Here is an 18,704-nt window from a genome sequence, read left to right on the forward strand (position 1 = left end):
AGTATAAAATAAATTAGCAGCCGCGTGACATTACATATTTACTACATATCGTGCAATTTGAATAGGAAAAGAGCTTTTAAACCTCTGCTGACGGTTTTAACAAGTATCATATCATCCTACGGCACTGGTTAAAGAAATTCATGAATGAAGATATAAGAAGCGCGATGCGACCAGTGCGGCTATGGCACAGTGCTCTTCGCTGTGACAATTCCGTTGCGCTAACAACAATGTTTCTCTGTCAATAATCTTGTTCTCTTCGTAATTTTTATACTTCCAATAGTCGTCTAGCAATCGTCTCTTCGCGATTCGAAGAAGTTAATATCAGAGTCGATGTCTACATTGGATATAAATCGATTCGATTGTTCGATTATTTGTTGCTACGCAAGAATCGTCACGAATGCCGGCTGTCGCGCGAGCAGATTGCAAGCACCTGTCTCCCAAAAAATATCCGCCGATGGATATTCACGACGAAGCTGCCACGACGACAGAAGGTTTGTCAGCTGCGGCAGCAGCTGAGGTAACCGATCTCCTTCGCTCGAGATGACGATACGTACATGTATCTTATCTATGTTGTATTATTATATATAGTTACAGATCTTGCGCCCGTGGACCGTGTAGGTTTCTGACTCTACCGTTCGCAGATTTTTCAATCTCGTTCATCACTCCATTGCCAACATATTCTCTATGGATTGTATTTCGTCGTTATACATGGTCGAACGACGCCAGCATTGCTTCTCCTAGTCAGTACGTTGAGGGGTGAGTATCCGAGTACCAACGATCGTTTAAATTCTATGCGTAAACCCGACAAAATTTGTTTACTAACGCAAACAAAGTTCTTAAATACTCTTAATATATAGAAAAAGATAGTATACTTTTCACTTGTACAATTGATCCGACTTCCAGTAAGATAACATATATCTGTATTTTGTGCAGGATGGCTCGTTGCAGAAGGTGCGCAGATTGGTTTCGCGTTTCGTGTCCAAGTACGTGGAAATTATAATAAATAATATATATTAAGAGAAAAGGAAAACTAATCGAATCTCTTTCTCCTCACTTTAGTTACGTTCAACATTGTTGGTGGAGGCGAAGGCGATGAAGAGAGATAATTGAACTGTTTACGTTCTAGTGCAAGAGAGAAAACTATTAAATTTAAACAAACACTCGTAAAAACGATAGAGAAGAAGTAGTAGAAGAACCTGACGTTGTACCATGATGTTCAATGGTGGGAGTCAGCCACGTGACCGAGCGCGTGTCGAACAATAACAGCTGCACGGTTGCCGTTCCCTCAATTCACGATCAGCCTCCACCAAAGGCGGGTGGGTCTCTGCTCCGAGTCGAGTTTGTTTACCTAAAATTTTAATAATTGTTTAACCTAAAAATTTATCAAGGCATTCGGTGTTAGTGATCAATGGTTAGTGGGGATGCTGTAAGCGGAACAAGTTAAGAGCCAAGCTATTTCAACGTAAAACGATAGGGAGAAGAAGGATGTTTCCCGTTCGAGAATTAATGGTCTCGGTGTTTAGCGTCTGCTTGTTGACCACTCTTCTCGAGGTAAGAGACTGTTCTTGCATTTAGGTAAGATGATCGTTTGTACGTTTAATCTCTACGATCGAAACGGGAAACAGGAATTGCGTAAGAAGCGTCGGAGAGAAGAATATATCATTCGAAATAATCGGTATTGTTTGATTGTTGATTGTTGATCTACGTTGACTATCGTTGTCGTCGAATCTGAAATAAATATTAAATAGTTTGATTAAATAATAAATTATAAAAATCTGAAGGTTGAAAGAAATTGGAGAGGAAGCAAGGCAGACGGGTGGGGTTTCTCATGGGATAATAATTATCGTTGCCGCAGAAACGATCGGCGATAGATAAAAATCGGTTCTCATCAAGTTAATAAGGACGCACGGGAGAACGAAAAAGGAGACAAACGTAGAGAAAGGGTGTGGTGGTGGAGGTAGGAGCAGGAAGAGAGCCCTTTATTTTGAGCCCGATGTGTGCATGCGTGCATGGACGCATACATATATGCATTAGGATTCAGGCCGAAAGGTCGACGTACAGCGGAGATAACGTTCGCAAGGGGTAACTCGGTGCCCGGTGAAAATACGCGGCAGGGAAATTAACGAGAGCTCGACGGCACCAGCAGAAAAGAAGAGAAAACATCGAAACGGAAAACGAGAAATTGGTCCGAACGTAGAGTCCCAAGCGGCGAATCGTCGAGACCCAGTTTCGCGGTCCGCGACAGGCACGGTTCCTTCGCGTCGCTATAAATGGGCCGCCTTTCACGAGAGACCGTCCCTTCCTTGTCGAAACCTCCACGAGCTTATCGAATATTTAACACAATTTTTCGAGAAGGTACAAAGCGAGACACACAGACCGAACCGACGCGGCGACTCCCGGTTCCCACCATCCTAATGCTAATGAGGCTCGTAAACCGTGAAATACTCCAGTGAACTGAATAACTCGCAGACAACATCTACAGAGAAGAAGTTAGCTCGTGCAATTCTACTATATCCCTTATGCTTTATCTACCGTAACTAACTTGACGCGACTTAACACACTTACATTTCGACGTTATATAACTATATTCCAATTTCTGAACTTGTATATACCTTTTAACTTACGTTAGTAGGTAGGGCAGCTGCGCAAAGGGTGTGCAGACTGTAGCCTGCAGCGAGCAACCCGCGTGAAAACCTCTCTAACCAGACCAAACTCGAAACGATGCGGAGGTAAAGGGCCGGTTGTTCGAGGAACAAAATGGGGCGGTGGTAGCGAGGAAAGATAATTATCAGAGCCACGGCGATGCAGCTGCGTTGATTCGTTTCACCCTCGAGGCCGGACGATCGCGGTGCAACAGTCGAAACCTATTCGGGGGGAAAGTGCACCGCGGCGTGACACGTTCGTCGCCTCGAAGAAAATGAAAACTGATATTTTCGATACTCGATTTGAAAAATCATTCAGGTTAGAAAGAGGAAAGAGAGAAGTAACGAGGAAGTAACGCGCAGCGCGGGCGTTGAAAAAAAGGGGGAGACACAAAAGCCACCGCAATTACTACTTCCGCTTTGTTCGTCCTGCCGGAAGTCCTATTCATACTCGTCGGTACGAACGCCGCGCGTTACTTCCGCCACTGTCGTTACGCGTTATCTACGATCATCTATTTATTTTCCCTCCCGTTTCCACATTCGGTCACAGCTATCGAAACGATCGATTACTTTCCGTTCGTTCGAAGGTAAAAGTGTAGTTGGTGGTTGACAGAACGAGACAAAGGAGAGAACGAACGAACGGCCGGTGCAACGATGCCGACAGTTTTGGTCACTGTTGGCGCGTGCGTGCCAGCAGCCGGCTGCTACCAGCTGCATCGAAATTGCACGGCTGCGCTGGACCCGATCATTCTTTTCGTTATATCTATACCTCCTTCACCGGTCACTTTAATCTAATACTTTAACCGTTCTACCTCTTCTCTGCTAAATTTATTTTATCTCACGAACTTTCGTACAAAGAGTAAAAAAGTGATAATAGAGCAGCGTTGTAATACGCTGCGTGATAATACGCAACGAAAGAAAGAAAGAAAGAAAGAAAGAAAGAAGGGGCGCAAGATGGCTTTACATCACAGGTGGTCACAGGTGGCTTTATCATTTGGCACCTGTTCCTCGACACGGAGCGTAAATTTAAAAGAAAAACAGGATCGCGTGCGTACGAGGCTTACGATGCCCGATTAAAAGCATAAACGGTAATAAATTGGTGTTCCAGGTGAGCGAAGCCAGGCCGCACATAAGGCATCAGAAAGGCGGTAGCCATTGCAGCAGATGCGGTCCAGGCTGGGGTGTTGTGAATCGTTGCGTCCGTGGTCGAGACACAGAGTGCGGCAAGTGTACACCGGGCACTTACAGCCCCCATCACAATACCCAGCCGTGCTGGATCTGTTCAAGATGCGGCCCGGGACTCTACGAGGCGCACCCTTGCACCTCGAAAACGGACACTGTCTGCGATTCCTGTCACAGACCAGCCCCCGCCGATAACAATCTCGACTACCAGAGAAAGTGTAAACGGTCAACGAACAATTTCTTTCTAGCGCCGGACGATGCTTTCGGTACCGGCGAGGAGAGTATCTTGGTGAACGAACCCAACGGACAGGATCACCTCGACGATGGCCAACAAATATTAGAAAAGGACGCTCAGGCCGCTCTTCTCAACGAACGACTCGATTATTTCGAAAGATTTTAACGCGTTACTACTACGCGTTACTACTACTTCTAATCGTCCTCGAATTTGGTGCTCCTTCTTTTCGATGTCCCCCCTCGATTGCTAGTCAAATTAGTCTTACAGTGTATTATAATGGTGGTGTGCTCTGTTATTCAACCGGTCAGCTGGAAATCATTCGCACACGGTAATCATGTAAATACTAATAATAATAATAATAATAATAATAATAATAATAATAATAATAATAATAATAATAATAATACCAATAATAATAATAACAATAATAATCATCGCGTTTGTAAATATATCGTTTTAGTTATTGTACAAGTACATACTTAGTTATCCCGTGATCGGATCGCGAATCGAAATTTACCAAAGCATCCGTTGTATTCCGATAACGATCGTCGACTCGAATGTGAAATTATTGCCACTGTCCGATGTTATCTGTGTCAACGATATATTATATTTCTATGACGATTTCAGTTGGCAATCGTTCTCTCTTTGCACCGCATCGCTTTCTTTTCACTCGCATCTTCGAGTAGAATTCGTATCTAATCATTTCATCGGAAACGGGAAACGGGAAACCACGTGTTCCAGGATGTAACAATATTCTTTAACGATCGGCTAAATGATATCTGTCGATGATCTTGGCCGAAAAGAAACGCTATGAACGAAACAGGTGCTTTCTTTTCCCTACTTGTTCAAAGGTTTAACATTGCGATCAAGTAAGAAAATAAAACTGTATTCAGAGAACTCGGTTTGCACATCTCATGTCTCGTCACGTATATAGTTTAATAACGTAGATCGCTGATCGATTCTATACCTATACGTACAGCTGAACGATACGCGACAACGTTCGCTGAAGAAAATGCAAGAAATGAATTTCATTAATTACGATTTATTGTCGTCGATAATGAAACGCACAACGAACATACTCATTGAACAATTTGCCAATCTTTCGGTCTTCCTCGCGTAAAGATTAAACGTAGAAAGCTCCTTTGTAAAAAGCATCCGATGATTGGTTTGTAATCTCGTTAACGCGCCAACATCCTCTGTACCGCAATCGTGTTTTGTGCCGTTTTCGATGGCTTAACGGATTACAATTTATAACCGCGATACGGTTTTTTATTTTTATTATTCTTTATTAGACATGTCTGTTATATACATGCGTGCAACATATTTGTACAAAATTTCGACCGATACTTTAAACAGTTTCCGATTTCGTTTCGAACGATGCGAGATAAAGAAAAAATCTGCGTCCGACTTTCATAACAAAGGAATAAAAGGAATGTAGAATTCATATAAAATGTTGTGATCCGTTGTACCGCAAAGTGATACGCTTATCAATGTGCTCGTTAAGAGGAGTTTTGTACTTGTTTCGATGACACTTGTTCAATTTCTCTGCAAACATCTTTGAAACATCGAATTCTGCTATCCGCGTAAACTCGTTCGAACGACTCGTTTAGCCATCGAATCCTATTTATATTATGATTCTTGCACACTGGAATAGATAATTGGGACGAACAGAAGACGGAAAGGAACGAGATCTACACGGAACGATACACCGTATATACATCCATAATGAAACGAAATTAGCTGGCAATAGTATTCTATCGGACAAGTTAGACACGGTATACATAGGTATACATTAGCATACATATACTATAAATTTAATCGTTAATCGATGATAAATGATTCAGACTTGGTTCGTGCTGTCAATTCTAAACTGTCAATTCTAAACTGTCAATTGTTTTCGTCAAAGTCTCTACATTAAATCTATACACGGGAATAGGAAGGGGACAGGATGATGTTCGATCGAGAAAGGAAAGATCGATTTATCGGAATAAATCTCGGTAGCGTTGTAATAAACGCGTTTCATAGACACGTTACGTATCGTTCGCAACTTAATAATATGATTAACAATCATATGTCGCCGTACACATTTATTTCTCGATAGAATAAAAGTTAGATGACTACCCGAACAACATGATCCAAGTCTGATTTCGCTAGCAGTAGTAGGGATGACGATTCAATGATAATTATAGATACATAAATATGGCTTGTCGAAAGAGAGGATATTAATAGTTTTACCTTTCACTTTTTTCGAACGGTACGCGGCACGATTTCAAATATATTTCCTTATTTAATGAATGATAACGAGTTATCTTTTGCCGGCTACTATAATTGTAAGTACAAAAGGCGATCTAAACGATATATTACCGAGACTGGTTTTCTTTCAAGTGGAAAAATCTCTCAAATACCTCGTATTTAATATAACGAATATATAATATATACACAGGCGAAGTTTAATTAATAAGTAAATTAAAAATAATCAAGTTTCGTTATCCCTTTGGTGACGAAGGGACAAATGTTTAAATACTCGCGGCACGATTCGTTTCGGGTAGCTACCTAGCTTTTACTATAATTATATTCGTATTATATGATATATTTATATATGAATTATGTATACTTTATTCATATGTATATATGCTATCCGCATGCCCGTATACAGACATATATCCACACGTATATGTAGGTATACGGATCGTTTGAGTGAAAGTTTAATTCAAACGGTGGCGAGACTCCCCAGTTCACGGCAAATGTCCCGTCGTGGAACAATCTGTGCAGGAATTAAAAAAAGCCACACGTCCCAGAGAAATGAGGAGACTATCTACGAAATAATGGGTTGCTCCATCCGGTTTCCTAAATTCTACATAGAAACATATACAATGAACACTCGAGCCCGCAAGTATTTCATGTATATCAATCCGGTACGGTCTATTAAATTAATCGATATACAGATTTCCGTGTGAAATAGCATAATTCTCACATAAAACCCATTTATATCGTTTTGCAAATGGAAATCTTCTCTCCGTAAATCCATGACTGGGCGATTCTCTGGATGACTGATCCTTTCTCAATCGCGGCTATTAATTAACAATTACACGCATGATATTTATTCGTTCACAGATTTCTTCATCTATATACGTTTCTTATATTTTTATATAGAAAAAAAACTGATCGCGAAAAAATACGGTACGCTAAGCTTTCGTTCGTTAATTTACTTTCCAATTTTTACGTATGATCAATTTTAAAAATAAGTTTCCGAAATCACGCAATCGACTTACATATATAACTATCTTTATGTATGTATACACACATACACTATAATATATAGTATTATAATTCTTTCTCCATACCACATTAATTAATTTCAAGTCAGGAATGTATATACGCGCGCACGTGTGTGTGTGTGTGTGTGTGTGTGTGTGTGTGTGTGTGTGTGTGTGTTCGTCCCTATTTATTAATACATAATGTTGTGTTATTCTAAATAAAAAGAAAAGGGATTATAAATGTTACCAGCTTTTCGTATTTCGTATTCCCGAGGTATACACACATCTTCTAAACAATTATTTTATTGCTCGGCATCGTATATTTGCAATCTACTTTGTTTCAAAATGATATATATCATGGACGAATTCTTAAATGAAACGAAAAGAAAGAATGTATCTTCTTTTCATCGTCTCTTAGTCTCGTTCAAATTTATCGATGTTCGATAAACGCTTGCGTAAGTTTGACGTAAAAATGTATATGTATATTAAGAACACGTTCTCGAGAATGCAAGCGCTCTTTAAAGTGAAGTTTTTCGAACAAATCGAATCTACTCGATCATCACTGTCGGCTGTTCGTGAAGTGATTAAACTTTAAATTAATCATTGTTAGAATACTAAAAATAAAAATACTTTTCACGCTGGTAGAAGTAAGATTTCTGTACAATAGTACAGATTCATGGTTGCACGTAAATAGTGTACGCAATTAAAAGGAGAATCACGGGTGGACTGAGGACAAAGGCTTCGAATATAAATTTATACTATATGTACGAACATAAAAAAAATATACATCTCGTGTTCGCATGATAAAGAAACATAAATGAAGTAGCAAGAACGCACGACGCTACAAGATCGTCGCGCTTGCAAGTACTGGATTCTGCGTGTCTCGTCCAATGACACTTTGTCGGTACACTTAATCAATGAATTTCTTATGTACAATTTAATTAGAGCTTTACAATTTCCATAATAACAGACAGAGTAATCGTGAAGCGTATGATCGCAATGCAAACGCGGTTTAAACGTCGCTTGACGCTGCTCTATATTTCTCGTTTTTCGTTTCTTTTCATATTTTCTTCGTTATATCATTCGCGAAACATAACAACAATCAACACATTCATGAATATCATCTGTACAGGATATACTACTGAAATATACACCTCACGCAAGACTCGTTAAAGACGAATAGAAAAATTATTCCAAAAGTTATTTTTTCGTTCTTTTCCGTTTCCGGCTCCGGTTTATCTCTTAGCCAACTTGATCACTCGTCGCTACGCAACTCAACATATAACCAGCCATGGATTTCTTATACATCAACGCATAAGGTAATGTGAAAATCAATAGGGTGAAGTTAAGGGATATCAGCTCGAACCTACTAATTACAAGAAAAATCTTCACCTCCGTTAAATACAAAGAAGAATCTACGGTAAACGACTAATATCATACAACTACTGTCATCGTGCCCAAATCTACTTTCGTTCACGTAACAAAATAATAATCTCAAAAGATGGAGATGAAAGTCGGTACAAAAAAAAAAAAAGTATGCGAACTTCGAGGCATAGATGAGAATAGATGCGGCCACGAATACGCAACAAACCAATTTGGACTAATGAACGTAGTAATCGATAGTGCTCGAGATGGAAAATCGATCGGAATAATAACCAATTATAAATATTATGTGTAAAGAATGCGTGTTAACTGTCTAAACTCGTTACAACACAATTATCTAGTGTTTTTACGTTCGCGAGTACTCGTGGCAAAAATCTATATGTATCGTTATGAATTATAATTTGTCCTTTTTTTTTTTGTTTTTTATAGACAAGAAAAAAAAAGACAAAGAAAGGGAAAGAAACAGATACGATTAGAATAAAGTTAGAATCTATGCTTGTTACCTTTGCTCATGGACTAATATTACCCATCGTAGTCATTATATATGTATATATGTATATATATATATATATATATATATATATATCGTTTGGTTTTTGCTTTCATTCTTTTTCCTTTTCATATACACAATTCAGCTTTGTTCGTTGGATTACACACGTGGATAACAACGCTTCGGTTACACAAGGGTGTTGTTTAATTCTCACGACCGCGTTGTGAGTGTAAGCTTGGGTACAACGAAATCTCTTAACGAATAATCATCAGTATCTTTCTGAACGTCAAAGGACGACATCCTTCAGTGGTCACGATATAATACCATGCCACAAAGCGTTTGGATGTATCTTAAATTAGTTTCGCGCCTGCTAGGCCGTTCTAAAATTGGTCTACCAGCAGGTCACAGATCTCCACCGACATGGACTCTTTACTCGAACGTACCGTTAAACGAAACATCTGTGAATTAACAACGATTGAAATCAATTATTAGTTATTCGTATATTAAAATAAATCGTTAGAAAATACGAACGTTACCTGAGCCTGTTTGTTAGGTTCTAAACGTAACAAACATCCTACTTGTTGTGCCCTCATGTGTACTATTCCTGCGCAAACAAAATTATCGGGGTTCGGATCAATACCATCGAGCAATTGCATTCCGAATCCTTGTAATTTCGTGCGAACTTGCGCAAGATCTATCGGTTGTTGTGCTTTGAAAATCTTCTGTGAACGTTGCTGATTTGCTCTACAAGTACACACGTATTACTCGCGTAATATAAATTGTATAATGTAATTCGCGTTTGTAAACTGTTAATTTATAAAATTATATACCCTCCAAGATTTTTCCACCGTGCAAAGAACGATTCTCCGTTCATCTCAGTGGGCTCGAAGAATTTGTTGATCGTTAGTGGTAACTTCATCGTTATCTTTTGTGGCACGTTATTATAAATGAAGGAAATAATCATGCTCGGTGTATCTGTGAAGAAATGAGAAAAACTATTTATACCGATACATTTAACGACGAGCTTAACAATCCCAAGTTCAATTAAATCATTAATTAGAATTAAATTATGTTACTTGTCGCGTACCACTATAGTCGTCGATACACTCGGCATTTATCATTTGCTGTATTTGAGCACCAGCTTCTAGCACAGGATCGACTGGCTTTACTTGTACGGCCAATTTTTGCTGATTCTCCTCGGACCAAGATAACTGAGGTTGAAAACTGTGAAGAGCGTACTGAGTTTTGTTTCCATAAAAAAGGCCGACACGTCCCAAGTTTTGTCTAAACTCGGACTTTACTCCGATTTGAATCAAGTCGCTTTCAAAGAGTACACCGTTATTTTTGCAAACAAATCTACAAGGTATAGAATGTTTATTAATCTGTTTTAAACTCTTCTATCATTGAGACGTAGCAAAATAAAATTTCCAAAATGAACGTACTTCTTGGGGTTATACGAGTTTTGGGTGCCGTTAGCAGCGATTTTGTGTGGCATGTTATAAATATCTCCTAGTACATCAAGCAGAACTCCTGTACTGCTAGTTGGTTGAGATGATGGTGGCGTAGAAAGACCTAATAAGTCGGCGGACGTATTATTAACAGTCACAGGTGCGATAGCAGGTGGCTCCGCGTGATGGTTAGTATTTGGCGCAGGACTTTTACTTTCTCTTATTTCATTCTCAGGCACTCGACCTGGTTTCTTCTTTTTCAGGACTGCGAGAATCGAAGATTCTCTTTCAGGGAATGCTGGCATTTCTTCTAATACAGTAGCCTATACAAAAAAAGAAAGGAGAAAAAAATACAAATGGTTATGTATCAATGAAAATATTGAAATTACATTTACCATCATTCTGTATTATCATATTATTTACCAAAACATCGCTAGAAGCAATAATGCTCAATTGAAGATACTCCGAAGCTCTCTGCTGTAATTCTGCATCCGCGCTGCGCAAGTTACTATGTTGCCTAAAGACATCTTGAATTTGGCTTCTTATTTCAGGGAACAGATTAACAAATTTGATATACGTTGAAAGTAATAGGGCACGAGTCATCGAGGAGCATAGGTGATACTGAAGATAAAACGATAACACGTATCGACATATGCTGTTAGTAAGAAACTTTTAAAAAACATTACATCACGTAACATAGGTAAGGGAACTTACTTTGGAATGTAGTAACTGAAACTGAACAGCTGGAGAAGAGCGCTGGTCACCAGCAATTAAATTTCCGAATTCTCCAAGAATGTAACCACCGACTTTAACCATATTTTCATGGCAAGCTGGCGCTTGTAAAGCCTAATATAAATAAAAAATGTTTTACATTTGATCTTGGTTGTTACACGTGTGCACCATACACGTTACACCGTACACTAATAATAAATAAACACAATTCACCTCGAAAACCGTCTTTGCCGCGTATCCTTGCACGTCATCTCTATTGATAACAATCTGTATAACTCTGTACCATACTTCTTCTGAAACGTAATCACCAGCTATCCTAATGAGATTTAGAATTACATCAACGTACCAAGTGTAATCGGTAGCGTATTTTTCAGCCAATATCGCTACCTTAAGAACCATCTCTTCTCTGATAGAATAATCAGCGGTTTCGAGGTAGTTTAACATTTCTTGCACTATTTCTTCTGCATTACTCTTGTCGCACATGGCGTACAAAAGATCGACAGCCTGTTGTCTAACAGACACATCCTTTTCCATTTTCATTGAAAGAATAACAACTTCTTGGTGCTTCTTTACGGCTTCGTGTGAAAGTTCCGATGTAGCCAAAAGGCACATGGATTCGATAGCCAAGTAACGTAAATTAGTCTCACGATTCGATAGAAACTGACCGAGTTGATTGCATGCTCTAACCGATAAAGGCAGTTCGCTGTCGTTCTGAATAATTAAACTAATGGCCTCGAATAATACAGCATTCTTTGCATTCGAATGTTGCACCTTTTTCGATTTTGGCGGTTCTTGAGCTTTGTTTAATATTGTTTCTAAGCATTCATTTAATCTACCCCTCACTCCTGGATCCTCGGCTGTTAAAAGATTACAATTAAAAATAACATGTAACTTTACTTTGCATTAAACATTCCGATTTATTGTAATATAGTAATAAATGAAATTTTTCATTCACCAGGTGGAGTATAGTTCTGTAATAACCGTAGCAGTTTAACAGAAAGCCACGGCGCTGGCACAAAATAATACGTATAATCCTGTAGGTCTGTATAGTTAGATGTGACGATCTAATGGGAGAATAAAGATCAAAGAGCTATCTTTCAGCGAACAACTATGTAAACTGTATGTGGCATACCCTGCTCAATCTTGACACGGCTAAGCTCACGCATCCTTTGTACTCATCCGGATTTCTTTTTACAAGAGCATCTATTAAAGATGCAGCTGCGGTAACAACGCCAAGATTTTGATCATTTAAAAGGTGAACTATACGCGAAGTCCATTCCCCACCAGGAACAACATCTGGTGCTGTACGTAATAACCGCAACAAACACAATGCTGCACTTTGTTTCACTACGTCCATAGTATCTCTAAATATGAACCATATATATATATATATATATATATATATATATATATACACACACACACACATGTAATAATAAAACACGTACCATATATATATGTATATATATATATATATATATATATATATGCATATGTAAACATGTAGTGTTACGTAATAAATATATGTTTACATACCCGGAAACGAGTAGTTTTGGTATTTCATTTCCAAAGGACTCTGCCATTTCTTTACTACCGATATTGGCAATACATTGCAATGCAAGATTCACATGAATTGGATTACGAGATGCAAGATCATTTTTTATACTCTGAATTATCAGTTTAATGAGGTCACTGTTTGTATTTACCAACACTGATATAAAAAGGTAGCCCTAAAATATACATATATATTTTATACGTATCACGTTTATAAAATTTTCTTGTAGAAATAATTTTGAGAAAAATGATAATAATAAACATATAGCGTCGAGTTAAAATTGATAATTTCAAGGTAACTTCTTAAATACGATATTAAATTTGCAACACTTACAATTTGTTTCTCTGTATACTTGTTGGATGAGAGTAGATTGACAGCTTCCATATGTCCAAAATCAATATCATGACCGAGCAGAAAAATGAAAAGAAGTTTACAAACATATTTCTTTTTCTGGTAACCATCGAGTGTTTTATCTCCTTTGAATTTGTTTCGAATATTTGCCAATTCTTTATTTATTCTCTTAATTTCTGCTTCTTTGCTTTTACCTAAGAAAACAAAGAAAAAATTTATTAAAACATTTCTTTGTTTATTTATATGGTATAAACTTGTTATAGTTTTTGTAGAAAACTCTAATGGCTAAATGCCATTTGGACTGGCATCAAAGTACAAATGTATTGATTTGCTCTATAGGGATATCAATTTCACGCTATGCACCTTATATAATTATTTATCACGTTAAACAGTAATAGGAAGAATAGTTTTCAATTATGTAAAACCTGTATGCGGTTTCATTTTTACTCGTAATATGTATCTCGAGGAAATTTTGAGTTAATTTTAACAATCATTTTTTATATCATGCCAACCAAGTATGACATATTTGGTAAGTTTGGAAGAGAGACAGACTATATCACAGAAAGATATGCTTGTATCAGAACTCCGCCCCCTGCCTCCTACTCTTTACTACTTTAAATACTCTACATGTAACCTGTCACATTTGTTTCAATGGCATCATATCTCTTAATAAAAGATACATAGAAATTTCGATAATCGTGAACTACAATTTAACAGAACCTGTTCCTCTTTTTACTTTCAATGAAAACATTTCGACTCACAGTTTCTAATATCAGAAATGAATACAGCTAGTCCACGCATGCCATCTCCTCTCACAGCTGGCATCTTGTCTTTTGTTTCGATTAAAACCACCTGTGAAATAAAATGTGTTAACAGAAATATGCATTTACCCACGCAAGAATTCCAACTTTGAATCATAAAATATCAATCAAGTATTCTAAAGCAACCGAATACTTGAATCGCATATAAATGTTTTGAACAAACTGTGTAAGCGTACCAACACCATTCTTGCGTGTATTATAAATTATTTACAAGTACAACAAATGTAACGCAGACTGAAAGAAATCTAGAGAAGTCAATTGGGCACTCTACATATGTCACTGTGTGCGCGTGTTCGTGTTTAAGGGTTAACTTGTAAAAATTGATTTGTACTCTTGTAAATGTACATTGTTATTTAAACGGCATGCAATAAATTTAGAGGAGGGGGAGGGAAGCTAAAGAAAGCGATCTGAACGATATTCATTGATTAAGAGTACTTAAACGAACGAGTCCTACGGTCTCACTTCGAAAGCAAGTTTTTTAAAAAAGAGCTCGCTATACTCGACTCGTATCTTTATACTAGCCTCTAAAACTAGTGCATTTGGCTATGCGAGCGGCAGCGATAGCTCTAAGCAAATACGTATTCCGACGCTCGAAAGGAAAATCGAGCGATTTAGCCGGTGCCGCGTCCTAGATTCCGAAGGAAAACACTTTTTGACAGCAGTGCTGTGCAAACGCTGATAGTGGCACCCGAAATTGGACAGAAATTCTTTGAGATTCTACTTATGTATAGCGGTGACGTTTACTAAGAAATCACTCGAGTATAATCGCGTGTCGAATCAATCGAGCGAACGAAAAGAATATTTCGAAAAGTATAGATAAATCGAACGAGAGATTTTTGCCTCTAATGACCTGTCGCACGGGTGGCGATGCTGAGTGAAACTAGCGCGATTGTTTTCTGAGGTAAAAAGATTATCCGATACGCATCTAGATTATCAGATCAACTTTGAGTACATACCGATCTGGGTTAGAGTAATGTTCGCACACAGCTCGGTCACGCAGTACTCGGTAGGCGTGAAACTATTTGCGAGTCGGTGCCAGAGATTTCGTGGCTGTCGCCATTTGCAACCGCTGACTAGCTGACGGCTCTCCGTCGAATCCCATCGCGCCTGCGTTCTGCACGTTGCGCGGGCAACTTCGTATTTCGAATTCGCTCAGATATTCCATCGATTGTTTTATTTTTATTATTCTCTCTTCCTCTGTACAACTTGGATTTCGAACAAATTTTAATGCTAACTTTAGAAAAAACACATTTCCCTTAAGAAAATTAATTCTAATTTCCTAGAAAGTGACACAGGGTAGCGAGGTAAATTAACTGAATAATACTATTTTCGGTATATTTTTATTAAGAAATTTCTTTTAATTTATGCACTATAAGCAACAGTCCTTTCATTGTTAATGATAGTCGTATATTGATTTTAGAACCTATCCACGACCGATACATCGCGCTTTGATACTTGTCGTTCAATTTTTTCCAATAATATTTCTATTCTATCTTTCATCACAGGTTGTCCTTTCTTTGTTTTCTTCGAGAGTTTCTTATAGGCTTGCATTCTTTCCTTTTTATACTTTTCGACCGCTTCTTCTCGTTTTGCTTTCATTCGTGAAACTTGTTCCATCTGTCTTTTCTTTTCATCTTTTTTATTTAAAAATTCTTGCTTAGCTTTATGAAACGCGCTCGTCTTCTTTGGTTGCTTTCTAGAACAGAAATAACCCTTATATTTAACGCTAATATGAAATTTATAATCAAGGGTACGTACACGTTTTCATTTTGTTCGTTATTCTTAAAGACAGATGGTTTTTGCAGATTTTGGTTCTGGTCCTTGTCGAGCTCTTTATAAAAATTTCGTAAGATAGCTTTCTTCCTGCGCTCCTCCCATTGATTAACTGACAATGGATAACAGAATTAATTAAATTCGTAACAATGTCAGTCTGATGGTTTGATTGAACAAACCTAACCTATACGCAAGTTGGATTAGTCGCATACTTTTGTACTTATTACTATACTTTTGTATCCTATAATTTTTTTTGTTAAACAATTTTCTTCCTGCGCCCATATTTTCTGTTGCTCGTTTTTCATTAGGAATAACTTCTATACGCGGCTTCATCGTTGTTGTTCACAGGCCTCCACGAGTTGTTAATTTAGTTCCAAGAATAAACGCAAGGAGGGAGACCACAGCACGATTCAATCGAGTAGCGCGTCGAATGACAGCAATTTAAAAATGATACATGTTTCGTGTATTTACACACACTCGATTTCAATTGATAACGCCATCGTAACGTACGTATGTAAATAGTATGACACAACACGATAAACAGGGATTGAATTTAGTCTATAAGTGTTTGCTCATTTATAAATTAAATTTAAAGGAAAAACTTTGACTTGTAAATTACAGTTTCATTGCCGATTGAAATAAGAAAATATATTTTTACAAACATTTAATAATGCTGGTAAGGTAATTTAAAAGAATATTAACATCGTTACGTGTACTATTATCTGTACGTATAAGCGAAGAGCAAATTATAAAAGAGTGACATTTGCACAATCGTTTCGATATATCGCTGGCGCTTGCCATTGCATTACGTATTGTTAGTTTATTCGTGGCAGTGACATTGGCCACCATCGTATTTACTTGCCTTCTGCTACTGATATCATTTTCGATTAAAATTGATATCGAATATTTTTTGTACAACCGAAAAGTATGAAACTTTTCATTTCAAATTTGAATACCAGATATTGCAATAACTTGTGTTTTCTATACGTACAGCAGCAATATTTAGATAAGCATCGAACATTTATTCGAAATGTATCACTTACGTATGTAGCGAGTACTTACATGCGTACAAGCATAGACGAATGCTATAAGTAGTTGCAGCTTACAGCCGGATCATGTTGCAAACCCGCGTAGCGCGAATGTTATAACAAACCGGTTAAGATCGTGTTTCACAGAGGTTTCCACAGAGCCAGCTGAAAATTTGGTCCTATTATACTTAATCTTTCAAAATTAATAAAATCAACCAATTGATACTTTCACCTTCATCGAGTAAGAATGCTGTGATCGTGGAATTATTTTTCATAAATTTAACCAAATAATATAATAAATACAAACCTAAATAATATAATAAAATGAAAAGGATTATATATATATTGTTTTCGTTGTAGGGAACTGGCGTGAAGAAGGAAAAAATCAAAGTGAAAAATTTCATCGCTTAAATTCAAAGCCTCTCTTCCGCCCTCCCTCCCTTAAACTTTATCAGCTATTAATAGTTGGTGAATGGCGTATGGTACGAAGAGGTGCTGGCATACATATCATTCTATCTTTTCTACCTATCCTCCGTACAGATATTTTCTTTTACAACATGTTTTTTGCCTTTTATCCAGTACTCTAAGCATTGTAAGCATTTCAGTGGAAAATACCTCAACGATTTCGAGATATTCTTAATTCCCAAAATATTTCCGTTAGCTTGTTTGTGTGTATGAACATTTTTGAAAAGTGGAGCAACGTTTAGTAGTAGTATAGCGGGAATTCACTATGCAATCAAAGAGCGTATGCCCAACCCATATTAGGGATCATTGTGACGCGTTTTATCGATCAGTAAAACTCCCACAAAGGTGACGTCATATTAACCCTAACGCGTTCTCCCACGTAACGGCAAGCGAGAAACTTAAAGATTTCGTGATCCGTATAGTTTAGGAGGAACACACAAGTCCCCGTTCCCTGAAACAGAAGCGCGTCCTTTACAGACTCGGACAGTTTGACATTGACACACTTTGTCATCGCATCAGAAATGTGGATCAGAACATTCCACGCGATTTGATTCACCGGAAATCGTCGAAGAGAACGAAAGACAGAGCAGGACTATTTATGAAGAATAAGGAGGCGTCATGACGCGTCTTCCCATTCAGTTCGGCGCACGTATGACGCGGTGCAACGCGCGGAAATAGCGGCGGCATCATTCACAGCGTGACTTAACGCGACCAGAAAAATCTCCACCAGCCGTAAACAGAAAATTATCTATATACATATTGTAATGGTAGCTGCAGCCTCCGTGTCTCCCCGACACGCCTGTCTAATTTAGAAGACCTGAATGTTCGCGCCTGATTAACAAGAATGTAGGACGACGCGACGCACGACCAAGCGAAATGGAATGCAAAGTGATCGTCACGCTTGCTTGCCACGATTACGACGCGGACTTTACAGTCTCTGAAAAATGTTGCTCAAGATTTTTATCGAATTTATTGTGCCACCTACACAGTTAGTAGTGCCAGTTACCCTTTTCTTTTCACAACTATCAACAAATTTACAACAAATATGTAAAATTCTTCATCTATCTTCACATATCTATGTACTCGTTCTTTTTTAATACTTCATTTTCATAGATACTTCTTTTTCTTAGACTGTTATTGACATTATAATCATACCCGCGAGGATCCAGTAAATCTACCAAAGATGAACTTTTCTAACTGGGTCGACATGGCAATTGATATCTAATCCTTAATGCAGCATGTAATCTAATTACCCGACAAACTACCTTTTAACGCAATAATTACATGGTACGATTACAGTATAAAAGCTTTCAAAAAGGATTCAAAAAATTGCACAGCTGAT

General features: G+C 37.9%; 3 protein-coding genes and 1 long non-coding RNA gene across 4 annotated transcripts; 1 reads left to right on the plus strand and 3 right to left on the minus strand.

Moving 5' to 3' along the window:
* Window positions 1-1,439: 1,439 nt before the first annotated feature.
* Window positions 1,440-4,229, plus strand: LOC143422211 (uncharacterized). Its single transcript, XM_076892688.1, has 2 exons — window positions 1,440-1,551; window positions 3,751-4,229. The coding sequence occupies exons 1-2, from the start codon at window positions 1,486-1,488 to the stop codon at window positions 4,222-4,224; spliced, it is 540 nt and encodes a 179-aa protein (XP_076748803.1). The 5' UTR covers window positions 1,440-1,485; the 3' UTR covers window positions 4,225-4,229.
* Window positions 4,230-8,054: 3,825 nt separating this feature from the next.
* Window positions 8,055-8,881, minus strand: LOC143433671 (uncharacterized). The gene is made up of 2 exons (XR_013103139.1): window positions 8,596-8,881; window positions 8,055-8,544 (listed from the first exon to the last, which is right to left on the minus strand). It is a non-coding gene; the product is annotated as an uncharacterized LOC143433671 (long non-coding RNA).
* A 458-nt stretch (window positions 8,882-9,339) lies between these two features.
* Ap-2alpha (adaptor protein complex 2, subunit alpha) lies at window positions 9,340-15,192 on the minus strand. The gene is made up of 14 exons (XM_076892421.1): window positions 15,053-15,192; window positions 14,037-14,127; window positions 13,258-13,469; window positions 12,906-13,099; window positions 12,502-12,733; window positions 12,325-12,433; window positions 11,583-12,226; window positions 11,352-11,483; window positions 11,061-11,258; window positions 10,632-10,960; window positions 10,277-10,545; window positions 10,020-10,164; window positions 9,726-9,933; window positions 9,340-9,647 (listed from the first exon to the last, which is right to left on the minus strand). The coding sequence occupies exons 2-14, from the start codon at window positions 14,098-14,100 to the stop codon at window positions 9,570-9,572; spliced, it is 2,814 nt and encodes a 937-aa protein (XP_076748536.1). The 5' UTR covers window positions 14,101-14,127; window positions 15,053-15,192; the 3' UTR covers window positions 9,340-9,569.
* Window positions 15,193-15,512: 320 nt separating this feature from the next.
* Window positions 15,513-16,255, minus strand: LOC143433512 (uncharacterized). Its single transcript, XM_076910851.1, has 3 exons — window positions 16,082-16,255; window positions 15,855-15,981; window positions 15,513-15,792 (listed from the first exon to the last, which is right to left on the minus strand). The coding sequence occupies exons 1-3, from the start codon at window positions 16,200-16,202 to the stop codon at window positions 15,513-15,515; spliced, it is 528 nt and encodes a 175-aa protein (XP_076766966.1). The 5' UTR covers window positions 16,203-16,255.
* Window positions 16,256-18,704: the final 2,449 nt, after the last annotated feature.

The sequence above is a fragment of the Xylocopa sonorina genome, chromosome 3 (assembly GCF_050948175.1).
Source record: "Xylocopa sonorina isolate GNS202 chromosome 3, iyXylSono1_principal, whole genome shotgun sequence".
Taxonomy (NCBI): domain Eukaryota; kingdom Metazoa; phylum Arthropoda; class Insecta; order Hymenoptera; family Apidae; genus Xylocopa; species Xylocopa sonorina.

Coding starts and splice junctions, on each gene's coding strand:
- LOC143422211 (XM_076892688.1), top strand. CDS start 1,486: ATGTTTCCCGTTCGAGAATTAATGGTCTCGGTGTTTAGCGTCTGCTTG. Junction 1,552..3,750: donor TGTTGACCACTCTTCTCGAG/GTAAGAGACTGT, acceptor TTGGTGTTCCAG/GTGAGCGAAGCCAGGCCGCA.
- Ap-2alpha (XM_076892421.1), bottom strand. CDS start 14,100: ATGCCAGCTGTGAGAGGAGATGGCATGCGTGGACTAGCTGTATTCATT. Junction 11,259..11,351: donor TTCAGTTACTACATTCCAAA/GTAAGTTCCCTT, acceptor TTTTATCTTCAG/TATCACCTATGCTCCTCGAT. Junction 10,546..10,631: donor AACTCGTATAACCCCAAGAA/GTACGTTCATTT, acceptor TATACCTTGTAG/ATTTGTTTGCAAAAATAACG.
- LOC143433512 (XM_076910851.1), bottom strand. CDS start 16,202: ATGAAGCCGCGTATAGAAGTTATTCCTAATGAAAAACGAGCAACAGAA. Junction 15,982..16,081: donor GTATAGTAATAAGTACAAAA/GTATGCGACTAA, acceptor ATCCATTGTCAG/TTAATCAATGGGAGGAGCGC. Junction 15,793..15,854: donor AACGAACAAAATGAAAACGT/GTACGTACCCTT, acceptor TTTCTGTTCTAG/AAAGCAACCAAAGAAGACGA.